Raw genomic sequence first — 13,102 nt, 5'->3', positions numbered from 1 at the left:
GTAAATTATTTCGTCTCTCTGTTGGCCAAATCCTGTGGCGTACATGCGCAGACCGTATTTTTTGAGTTTTGAAGTAATAAAACAAACTTTGATTATTTCTAAAAATTAAAATACTATTTAGATTTTTTTACAGTGTACTTTTTAGTAGGTCCGTCGCCATTTTTTTTTATTTTTGGATATCAATTTTTCTTTCAAAGTAGGTGTGGTCACGCTTCCATAAGAAGTTTTTGGCGATCGCCGCTTTATAACAAACTGCACAAAAAGTTATTTTGATTTTTTTTATTCAAAATTATCTTAACAATTTTGGTAACCTTTGACAAATTAAAAAAAATCTAAAAAATACAACAGTAAGAAATTAAAATTCTAAGCCTAGTATTGTGATGCAGGCACCTTGTTGTTGGTGTGAGGACTTAGCCCAACTCCATGGCGCCCGACTATAAGGCTGAGCGCTGTAGCGGCCTGCATATACGTCGTTTTTTTCCTTAAGAGAGCGGTGGCTGTTATGCGCACCGTGCATGTTGGACAATTTGCAGCCAGGGGATATTTTCGGCTATAATTGAACGGAGCCACACAGGGGCCGCCTCATGAAGTAATGATGGCCTTTCTACAGCAAGGGCAGCGCTCCTGTAGCGGACGGTTTCTATTCCTTCAACACAGGATGGATGAGAAAGAAAAGGCGATTGTGACGCAAGCCGGGGAAGAGAAAATCACTATCAACGATGACTTGGACGCGGATAGCGGTGATGGACTGCAGTCAGTGGGCTTGGTAAAGGAGCGGTCTGCCTACACGGACAAAGAATTAATGTTAGGGCAGGTACGAGACAGGTAACTTAGGAGAACCCTCTCACAATACCGGGAAACATTAAGAATTATGCAGCGGTTGGGTGCAGTGGTCGGCCAAACCACCCACGAAAGCAAGCGTTTAGCATGGGCCCGTGAGCCATTGCAAGAATGGTAAAGGCAGCTCACTGACAAAGAACTTACTACGAGCAATCCTCAATTTCGTAAGCACATCGAGGAGGAAAAAGCCCCGACAGGCAACAAGCCTGCTTTTAAAAGGCAGAAGGAAGGTGAAGGGCAAATCCCCTAGTCCCATAAGCAGGAGTCGAGCTAGCCAGAATGAGAGGAAACACACCTCTTCATCTGCAAAGCAGAGCGTAGAGGGAAGTCTTAGTACTGAAAAGCCAAGTATAACACAAGCTGCAATGAAGAAAGAGGAGGGAAATAGTGGCATAAAGAGTAGAAACGAAACGGCTAATAAGCTAAAGGAAGGTAACGATGTCTTCCCTAAGGTGGAGATCCGTAGAAGGGGAACTGATTAGTATCATGATCAAAATGGTGCATAATGAACCGATTGTACAATGGGGCTAAACTGATGACTTGCAACCATAACGCGACGTGAGAATGGCTGCAGAGAGCTGCTCAAGAGTTGCTCAAGAGACAAGAAGCCGCGGGGTTGAAGGTGGTGGATAGAGCACTGACACCAACGATACCAAAAGCCAAGGTTTAATACCACGTGTGGTGAAGTCGGAGAATGCGTTAAAAATGCTGCCGCGTCAAAACTCGAATATACCAATACGGGTTTGGAAGGTGCTTCATTTGGGCCAGAACTACATCCTCCAAAAAAAATAAGGAATTGGAGAATGTGTTGCACTCATAGGTGAGGTGTATGTTCTGGGGCGCTAGCAGTACTTATTTGCGCCTTACAAACAGGTGTCTTAGGGACAATAGCCCAATATGAAAAGAAGGAGAGATAGAAAAAAACCGCCAGAACTTGAAAGTAGTGGCAAATGACGATAGCATATTCGAAGTGGTTGAGGTTTTGGATGAAGACAATTAGATCAATGGTGCTGTCAGTCTTGGAAATAAGTACAATATGCTTAAAGTAGAAGAGGTAGAAAGGGACTACGAGAACCTGGAAGTAGCGCCAAATGACGAGGGTATAGCCATAGAGACGGCGGTGCTGATAGTGAACAAACTGCTCAAAGGTGCTGCGAGTCTTAAAAATAACTATAAGACACTACGAGCAGAGGAGGTGGAAACGAATCTACAGAGCATGAAATCAGCTGCGAAAATCAATTGCGTGAGCACAATGGCGGATAATTAGGAGAGACAAACAGCTCAATGATGCAGATAAAATTAAAAAAAAAGTCATTTATATCTCTAGTTTTAGTGGAAGAAAAATTTAACAAATTTAAATAAAAAAATTTAAAACAAAATCCAACGGAAGTTCTGAACATGGAAAGCCCCATATGTAGATATAAACATTCAAGGAAGTACGAAGAAATTACGGTTATCATATTTATTGTGTATCAACTTAATAAAAATGATTGAATTGTAACACTTTAATTATTATATAATAATTCAACGGCAAAGAGGAAGCCATTCAAAGCTGGTATACAAATAGGGGTGAACGAGGTAAAAAACTCATACAAGCGAGCAAATATTGTATGCATGTGTATGTCTGTGAAAATGAAGTATAATACAGACGTGAAAATATGTTTTAATGTATAAAAAATGTATCAAGAAAGATAAAAATATTGCAATGACGAATTTGTTTTTAAGAACGTATACTTATTGTTTTTGTTTTTTCCAAATGTTTTTTAAATGGCTTATGCACAGATGAAAAATTACAATTAATTGTAAAGCGTGCATATTCACAAGTGCACACAAATTGTAGAAAGAGAATGTTTTTCATGAAATCAATTTACGCACATTTACAGCCTCAATTATTTACAACAAATATGTACATAAATTATTTAACAAAAATTATTTGGTTTTTCTGTTTTTAAAAATGTGGCATTACAACAACACGAGAGTCATTCAAAAGTTAAATAAGTATAGAGTAAATATATATGTACATAAGTATGTAAAAAATACTGAGTAATAGACAACAACTATTGTGTGAAATTTAGTATTGAAAGTAGTTAAAGCATTCACAAATTTAGTTTGTTTTTATTAGTAGTTTAGAATGAACGCATACATGAGCTTTTTAACTTCGTAAGCGAGTTGATAGCCCGCATATGGGTTAGCATCGTTTTCTGGCGGCCTGAAACAAAATTTTCAATTAAGAACTTTCTTCTTATTGTTATTATTTATAAGTGTTATTAGAATATATTTATTATGCATTTAACATTGCTTACAAACATATAAACGTATACATATACATAATTAGAGTAGAAAAACATAATGGAGAATATGAGCTTAAGAGTAATAGCCTAGACAGATGGCAGTGTTAATGCTGATTAAAGAGGTAATTAAGAATATATGAAGTATTTGTATTTAATAAATCAAAATCACTGTTAATCTCACACACTGAGTATGCAGCTTTAACTTAACAGTGATCGGTTAGGTTCATATTAAAGTTTAGTTCTTCTCGAAGTTAAAGCTGCCATATGTCTTAGCTACAAGTAAGTAAGTATACAACATTCGTTTTTTATAAATCTTTTCTCTGCAATTTTTTGAGACAGTTAAAAAGCTGCATATTTTACAAACGCTTGCTGTTAGTTTTAAAACACAAATATAAATAAGTTCGAAAAATTGGAAAAAATGCGTGAAATGAAATTGTCGATCGATGGTTTGGCAAATTGTCGCAAAAAATAAATAAAATCAATAAAAGATTTAAAACAGTATTGCTTCGCACAATCTAATTAACTAAATTTTGTTGTTTAATTAAAATCAATTGGAATAATTAGCTTTTCTAACTAAATTTGCTTGTAGGTTTGCTTTTAATGTATGCAGTATTTTAAAAAAGCTTGCGTTGCGAATTTTTTAAGTTTTTGCTATTTAATTCATTCATTTAATTTTGTTCAGTTCATATATAATATTAATTTTAATTTGACTCATTTCCATTCACGGCAGTAACATTAATTAAACTTTACTAAATTCAATAACGTCAATTCGAATTAGGCCAAAGACAAATTTTGTATCTTTTTTATTTAGCTCATTTGAAATTTTATTCATAATTCAACTATGTATTATTAAATTCACGGCAGGTTAAGTCCTTAACTTAACAACTCGCCTGACAAACATTTAATTAACTCAATTCAAATTCCTTACACTCAGTGATATTCAATTAAGCTATATTTAATTAAATTCAATTTTGTTCAATTCAATTCAAACCGACTTAATTTTGATTAAATTCATTGGAACGCATTTCCATTAAATTTACTTTTATGTTATTTGATTTATGTTCTGAGTTACTTGGTTTCATTTAATGTAATTTATTTATGTTTAGGTTTTTAATTGGGTTTAATCAAATTTATTTGATTTACTTTATATTTAATTATATAGAATTTATTTTCGTTTATTTCAATTTGGTTTAGCTCGACAAATTTGTTACAATTTATAATTTTTTCTTTAAATTAAATTCCTTTCACTCAAATAAATTTAAATTAAATTCAAATTTTCATCAGTTTAATTAATTGCACTCATTTAATTCACTTCGAAAAAAATAAATTTATTAATATTTTTGGAAATAATTGAAATAGTGCAACATCAGAACGGAAAAGCCAAAAAGTGTTTACATTACACCTTGTAAATGTTTTCGACCAAGGAGTGAGATGAAAATCCGCACTCCTGCAATTCTTGATCTGTTGACAAAGAGACTCGAAATGGCAATGTTTATAAATCTGACAAATTTGGCTACTTTCAGTAGGTTATACGGGGATGCATCGACAGATCTTCAACGCCAATCGTTCAGAGTTCCTTAATTGTGTTGTCAACTTTGGTCCGAAACATGTCGCAATTGGAGCTGATGTTTCCACCATAGTAAACGCGAGGTACTCTGAACCATTCAATGGAATTCCCTACCAGTAATGTTTACTTTACATTGAGTTTTAATATATTGTAGCGATGCTCAAGAATTTTCGATTATTCTCTCCCTTTTAGTCCTTCAGATCACTGATCAAATTTTATGTATGACAAATATTCTTTCCTTACATCACTAATATGGTAATAGAACTTCACAGTTGAAATTATTCACTTACAACGTTTTAAATTTAAACTGATGCACCATCACTTGGACCGCGCCACTTTTATACTCTCCAATGACTCGTTCGCCAATTTCTCCCAGGGTTTAGACTTTTCGCGAACAGGCTTTTCGTTTAGTTGCTCATTTACTTCTCTCATATGTCGCGTCTTATATTTGGCGTTGTCTGTTATGTGTATGTGTGAGTCATGTCTGCTCTTGTTGTTACCGTGTATATGTGTGCGTAATGTCGTCTGTTACTGGGTGCAATTTTTTGAAGTATATCAAGATTTTTCGATAGTCCACTCTTGGGTTTTTTCTTTATAATTTTTTGGTTTACATAAATAAATAAAATACCATATTTGACGATTTTTCGAAATTTGAATCTTTTTCGCAGTTATAACACTTTTTTTGGTTTTTTTAAATTTTTGCTAATTTTTGGCACACTGCGTGGTAACATAAACTGTTGCGTTTTATAAAAAAAGTAGAAATAACTTGTGTCCGTTAAAAAGTTTTCATGTTTTTATTTTTGACAGCAACTAATTACAAAATAAGTAAAAATACAAAAATATCAAAACGTCATAGGGTCATAGAGAAGTTAATAATATCACTATTTACCAACAAAAATATTCGCAAATAAAAAAATTTTTTTTTTAAAAAACATTAGCAGAAAATTAAAGTGATGTCAACTAAGTGTTCAAAAAATTAGCAAAATCGGCCGACGATATTACGAGTTATAAAGAAAAGCTATTTAGTTATGTCAACCAAAAAATTATAAAACAAAAAAAAAAAACAAAAACAAAAAGTCGATCATCGAAAAATCTTGATACACTTCACAAAATTTCACCCTGCTCTTTGCATGCTGTAGTTATTGTGTAGCATTTATTTACTAGCAGAATAGTGATGTGCTGAAATTGCTAATATTCGCCACAGTATGGAATAGATGTGACTTCACCCCTGACTGCCAGCTAATACTGCCTGTGTGAGTCGATGTTTCTACTATCTAAAGTAACAGGGACTCAATTAGATCATTGAAGTTATGAGCATGTTCACAAATTGGTCGAATTTGGACGGAAAGGGTGATGTTCCGCGATTCTCTTGGGCAGGCTGGATCGACTTGAATCGAAGGTCGCATTACTTAAAATTTTTTTTATAATAACTTATGTTTTGTTATCAAATTTATTTCATTATTGTTATATTTTAAAACTTTAACATAGTATTTTGTTTTATTTTCTGTACTTTATTTAAGTTTTTTTATTTTGCTTTGACTAAATTTATTTTGGTTTGATTCAAAATTTAATTTAACTTACTAAGCTAATATTGTGGGTATAATTTTTTTTGTTCATTCAGCTCAGTTTTAACAAAATATTGAGTTAAAGCTATCTTATTAGGAATTATATAAAGCCTTTAAATCAATTTTCAAAAGCTTCATTTATTTATAACATGTATTTCTTGTTTTGTTGTTGGTTATTGTTACTCACCTGTTGTATTGTGATGGTGATATCACTTGACCTTCAACCTGTTGCCGATTGATGGTTGGCTTCACTTTGTTAACTTGTTTCGCTGCTATCGAATTCATATGCATCCCTGTACTACCGTTACCGGTACCGTTTGTACGACGGAGATTACGATTAATGACTGCAAATACAAATTTTAAGTTTAGTTAAAATTGTTTGTGATTTAGGCGTCGACATTAATTGTGATTTGATTATTTCAGTTAATTTGTTTAAAGAAGATTAAATCTAATTATATAGAATGTCTCAAGATTTTTTAGGTATTAGGTTTAGTAATTTTTTTTTTAATTTGCATTAGCATTTCAAGAGCTTATTATGCCCGAAGTATATTAAAGTTCTTTTTATTTCGAAAGTAGTTGGATACCTCTCACATTGTATTTATGTTAATATGAGTATGACACCGGAATTCTGTCACAATAGACAGCGACATTTTAAAAATATTTCTACTAATTTGAGAGTCAAATAATATTCTTTTTTGAGTAGGTATAGAACAAATTAAATTTTTAGAGGCTTAAAAAAGCCGTCTATCCGTTTTCGAAGTTAGTTTTAGAACTTCTGCAAACAAACGAAAAAAAAAAAAAAAACTTCTCTAAAAAGGGAGTAAGCAAGTATTTTTCATGATATTTAATTGTATTTATGTTTTTTGTTAATAAATTGTTTCTAAAATAAAATTGTCCCTGAGGATGACGTGAGAGCGCCGAACGAAATGCCATCAAAGCAAACAGCAAAGTATAAAATTTGTGGAAAAAAAAACAAACGACCTATTTTAAAATTTAATTTTTCGAATATATCGCTGGTTATGTTTCTTTTTTCGACAATATTGCAGACAAATACTTGAACAACAAAGACAACCATCTTCAGATACTTACGGTTCACATCCTCTCTATCGCGTGTCATATCACCTAAGCACCACCCAAGCAATTATAAAAAATATATATACAAAAGAAGAAATTAAATATTAGTAAAATTGGCATTAGTGATATTTTTGCGTTGATTAGTTGGAAAAGAAAGTTAAATTTTCATAAATTATTGTACGAGTGTGTAATATAAATAAAACATTTGGTGTTTTTTGTAGCAAAACATATAGTACTAAGTATGTTTAAAGAAAAATATTATGTATGTTTTATCGTTCAAAATGTTAATTAGAGAGTTTGTGAGTTTGAAGCTACTAAATAAGTACTAAATATTTAGCACTGGTTGTGAAAACATTGATTTTAGCAATTTTGTTTTACATATTCTAGTGATGTGCAAACATTTACTAGTACTCTTTGACAGTTAGCATGTAAGCACAAATAACGGTGGTGTTTTGTTTAAAATGTTGTTGTTACAAGTAGTTGAAAGGTTTTGGAACGTTAGTAGTTCCTGTCTAAAACATTTCGTATATGAGCTATGAACTTTTTTCAGTTTATTCTGTACCAAAGTTATTAAAAATGAAATTGAAGAGAGACATAGAATTATTATAGTGGTTAAAGAGAGTGTAAAAGAGAGAAAGTAACTGAGGAGATGACATATATTTTAGTTATATTATGACGAAATGCTTATTAAAAGGTAAAATAAAACAACAATACTGAAATAACCTATTTTACAAATTAACTATATTAGTACATATAGATACAAGAAAATTTGATATGTACGAATACAAGTTATGGTATATATTAGTATAAAAGGAATTGAAAAAAAGTAAATAACAAGCATTTTATTGGTGTTATATTTAGTAAAAATGAGTTCAGTTGAAACACATTATAAACTAGAGATATACGAGTACGAACAATTATTAAATACACTTAGTACTGCATTTAGTACTATGCATTTAACAGAACAATAGTTTTGAAATTATTTTATTACAAAAAAAAAAAAACACATTATTATTAGATTAGACTAAAGATTTTAACGACACAACTTATAGTCAAAACAATTGCAATTTAACAAAACTACAAATTATTATTAATTTTTTGATTAAAACGAATATTAGTTAGTCGAAACCAATACTATTTCGACTATTAGTGATCGTGGCTGATTTTTTTTAATTTTTATTGATGATTTTTTATAAACACACATTAGTGACTGTATATTTGTTATATAACTAAGAATAAGTGATTAATCAGTTTTTCCAATCAAACACATTTTAAATAGACAATTACAATTGACAATAACTATAACAGTTAAAACATTACCGTTGATAAGAACAGTGCCGATTTTACTTAAGTTATTTTTGAGTTAATAATGCACTCTTTCATATTTTGCAACTAATACATAAAATAGACATTAAGGCTGTACAACTAGTTCATGGATTGGTTATAGTTTCGATTAATAAAATCTGCTGCTTTCCAAACTAAACGATTAGATCCATTTTAAGTTTAATCGAAAAGCAAATAAATTGAATAAAGTGTTCAATCATTCATTGATTAATCAAGGTTCGATTCGAGCTTATTTCGACGTATACTAAAAAAAAGGTTGTAACTTAAAAGTTTTGTAAAGAAGAACGTATCTCGGACAAACTGCTAATAAGGCCGTATCTGAGAGAAATCGTGAATAAAGTCGTATCTCAAGATTTCGCAAGGAGAACTCGATTTCTTAAATTTTATGGCATAGCAAGAGAAAAAAATAAGTTACTTTGTTGCAAATCTATGGGGTTTTATTACTGATATGGATAGATATAATTTTTGGATTTTGATTCCGAACCTGGAAAACTTTTTGAAAGTACTTTGAAAATCGTTTCTGTGTCGACTTAGGATTTCTTAGAGATTGTTATGAAAAAAACAAGTAAGGAAGGTTAAGTTCGGGTGTAACCGAACATTACATACTCAGTTGAGAGCTATGGTGACAACATAAGGGAAAATAACCATGTAGGAAAATGAACCGAGGGAAACCCTGGAATGTGTTTGTATGACATGCGTATCAAATGAAAGGCATTAAAGAGTATTTTATAAGGGAGTGGGCCATAGTTCTATAGGTGGACGCCATTTAGGGATATAGCCATAAAGGTGGATCAGGGTTGACTCTTGAATGCGTTTGTACGATATTGGTATCAAATGAAAGGTGTTAATGAGTATTTTAAAAGGGAGTAATCCTTAGTTCCATAGGTGGACGCCGTTTCGAGATATCGCCATAAAGGTGGACCAGAGGTGACCCTAGAACTTGTTTGTACAATATGGGTATCAAAAGAAAGGTGTTAATGAGTATTTTAAAAGGGAGTAATCCTTAGTTCCATAGGTGGACGCCGTTTCGAGATATCGCCATAAAGGTGGACCAGGGGTGACCCTAGAATTTGTTTTTACAATATGGGCATCAAACGGAAGGTGTTAATGAGTATTTTAAAAGGGAGTGGGCCTTAGTTCTATAGGTGGACGCCGTTTCGAAATATCGCCATAAAGGTGGACCATGACCCTAGAACTTGTTTGTACGATATGGGCATCAAACGAATGGTGTTAATGAGTATTTTAAAAGGGAGGGCCTTAGTTCTATAGGTGGATGCCGTTTCGAAATATCGCCATAAAAGTGGACCAGGGGTGACTCTAGAATGTGTTTGTACGATATGGGTATCAAATTAAAGGTATTAATGAGGGTTTTAAAAGGGAGTGGTGGTTGTTGTATAGGTGGTCGCCTTTTCGAGATATCGCCATAAAGGTGGACCAGGGGTGACTCTAGAATGCGTTTGTACGATATGGATACCAAATGAAAGGTGTTGATGAGTATTTTAAAAGGGACTAATCCTTAGTTCCATAGGTGGACGCCGTTTCGAGATATCGTCATATAGGTGGAGCAGGGGTGACCCTAGAATTTGTTTGTACAATATGGGTATCAAAAGAAAGGTGTTAATGAGTATTTTAAAAGGGCGTGGGGCTTTTCGAGATATCGCCACAAAGGTGGACCAGGGGTGACTCTAGAATGGTCGCCTTTTCGAGATATCGCCATAAAGGTGGACCAGGGGTGACTCTAGGATGCGTTTGTACGATATGGGTATCAAGTGAAAGATGTTAATGAGTATTTTAAAAGGGAGTAATCCTTAGTTCCATAGGTGGACGCCGTTTCGAGATATCGCCATAAAGGTGGACCAGGGGTGACCCTAGAATTTGTTTGTACAATATGGGTATCAAAAGAAAGGTGTTAATGAGTATTTTAAAAGGGCGTGGGCCTTTTCGAGATATCGCCACAAAGGTGGACCAGGGGTGACTCTAGAATGTGTTTGTACGATATGGGTATCAAATTAAAGGTATTAATGAGGGTTTTAAAAGGGAGTGGTGGTTGTTGTATAGGTGGTCGCATTTTCGAGATATCGCCATAAAGGTGGACCAGGGGTGACCCTAGAGTTTGTTTGTACAATATGGGTATCAAAAGAAAGGTGTTAATAAGTATTTTAAAAGGTAGTGGGCCTTAGTTCTATAGGTGGACGCCGTTTCGAAATATCGCCACAAAGGTGGACCAGGGGTGACTCTAGAATGAGTTTGTACGATATGGGTATCAAATTAAAAGTATTAATGAGGGCTTTAAAAGGGAGTTGTGGTTGTTGTATAGGTGGTCGCATTTTCGAGATATCGCCATAAAGGTTGACCAGGGGTGACCCTAGAATTTGTTTGTACAATATGGGTATCAAAAGAAAGGTGTTAATGAGTATTTTAAAAGGGAGTGGGCCTTAGTTCTATATAATATATAATATATAAATATCGCCACAAAGGTGGACCAGGGGTGACTCTAGAATGAGTTTGTACGATATGGGTATCAAATTAAAGGTATTAATGAGAGTTTTAAAAGGGAGTGGTGGTAGTTGTATATGTGAAGGCGTTTTCCAGATATCGACCAAAATGTGGACCAGGGTATCCCAGAACATTATCTGTTGGATACCGCTAATTTATTTATATATGTAATACCTGCCAAGATTTCAGGGGTTTTTTATTTCGCCCTGCAGAACTTTTTCATTTTCTTCGACTTAATATGGTAGGTGTCACAACCATTTTATAAAGTTTTTTCTAAAGTTATATTTCGCGTCAATAAAACAATCCAATTACCTTACCATATGTTTCAACCCTTTTTTCGTATTTGGTATAGAATTATGGTATATTTTTCATTTTTCGTAATTTTTGATATCGAAAAAGTGGGCGTGGTCATAGTCGGATTTCCTTCATTTTTATACCAAGATAAAGTGGGTTCAAGTAAACACGTGAACTAAGTTCATTAAAGATATGTCGATTTTTGCTCAAGTTATCGTGTTAACGGCCATGCGGAAGGACAGACGGACGACTGTGTATAAAAACTGGGCGTGGCATCAACCGATTCCGCCCATTTTCACAGAAAACAGTTAACGTCATAAAGTCTATGCCCCTACCAAATTTCAAAAGGATTGGTTAATTTTTGTTCGATTTATGGCGTTAAAAGTATCCTAGACAAATTAAATGAAAAAGGGCGGAGCCACGCCCATTTTGAAATTTTCTTTTATTTTTGTATTTTGTTGCACCACATCATTACTGGAGTTGAATGTTGACATAATTTACATATATACTGTAAAGATATTAAATTTTTTGTTAAAATTTTACTTTAAAAAATTTTTTTTTTAAAAGTGGGCGTGGTCCTTCTCCGATTTTGCTAATTTTTATTAAGCGTACACATAGTAATAGGAGTAATGTTCCTGCCAAATTCCATCATGATATCTTCAACGACTGCCAAATTACAGCTTGCAAAAGTTTTAAATTACCTTCTTTTAAAAGTGGGCGGTGCCACGCCCATTGTTCAAAATTTTACTAATTTTCTACTCTGCGTCATAAGTTCAACTCATCTACCAAGTTTCGTCGCTTTATCTGTCTTTTGTAATGAATTATCGCACTTTTTCCGTTTTTCGAAATTTTCGATATCGAAAAAGTGGGCGTGGTTATAGTTCGATATCGTTCATTTTAAATAGCGATCTGAGATGAGTGCTCAGGAACCTACGTAGCAAATTTCATCAAGATACCCCAAAATTTACTCAAGTTATCGTGTTAACGGACGGACGGACGGACGGACATGGCTCAATCAAATTTTTTTTCGATCCTGATTATTTTGATATATGGAAGTCTATATCTATCTCGATTCCTTTATATATGTACAACCAACCGTTATCCAATCAAACTTAATATACTCTGTGAGCTCTGCTCAACTGAGTATAAAAATAAATGTAAGGCGCGATAACCTCCGAAGAGATCTAAGGCCGAGCTTCTCTTCCAACTTGCGTCGTGCTCCTATTGATTTTCTCTACAAATCGGCCGAACGGGACCTACATGTTTTATGCCGACTCCGAACGGCATCTGCAAGGCAGATGAGTTTTCACTGGGAGCTTTTCATGGCAGAAATACACCCGGAGCGCTTGCCAAACATTGCCGAAGGGCGACCCCGCTTAGAAAAATTTTCTATTATTTGAAAAACCTTATTTCTAAAATTTTGATGTTGCTTTGCCCGGGGTGTGAACCCAGGGCATACGGTGTGGTAGTCGGAGCACGCTACCATCACACCACGGTGGCCGCCAGAGAGATTGTTATAGAATAACTTAAAAATCTACTTTCTGAAACATTTCTGGGTAACTTTTGAAACAAATTTAAAATCCTCCGCAGAACAATTTAAAATAATTAAGCACTGCTTCGGAGTTTTAAAG

The 13,102-nt window shown here is 33.8% G+C and overlaps 1 protein-coding gene across 50 annotated transcripts in view; it reads right to left on the bottom strand.

Annotated features, from left to right (window-relative positions):
* The window catches only part of slo (calcium-activated potassium channel slo), a 415,764-nt gene that overhangs the window by 84,260 nt on the left and 318,402 nt on the right, over nucleotides 1-13,102 (bottom strand). For 37 of the 50 annotated variants that reach the window (XM_067761569.1, XM_067761567.1, XM_067761572.1 and 34 more), the window contains 3 exons: nucleotides 7,353-7,385; nucleotides 6,451-6,607; nucleotides 2,984-3,049 (listed from right to left, as the gene is read on the bottom strand). In XM_067761569.1, coding sequence (XP_067617670.1) covers nucleotides 2,984-3,049; nucleotides 6,451-6,607; nucleotides 7,353-7,385 — 256 coding nt within the window. The remainder of the gene's footprint in view (nucleotides 1-2,983; nucleotides 3,050-6,450; nucleotides 6,608-7,352; nucleotides 7,386-13,102) is intronic. The other 13 variants (XM_067761611.1, XM_067761608.1, XM_067761603.1 and 10 more) reach the window with 3 other exon arrangements.

The sequence above is a fragment of the Eurosta solidaginis genome, chromosome 1, assembly GCF_040869045.1.
Source record: "Eurosta solidaginis isolate ZX-2024a chromosome 1, ASM4086904v1, whole genome shotgun sequence".
NCBI lineage: Eukaryota > Metazoa > Arthropoda > Insecta > Diptera > Tephritidae > Eurosta > Eurosta solidaginis.
This window is presented reverse-complemented; position numbering and strand designations above follow the sequence as displayed.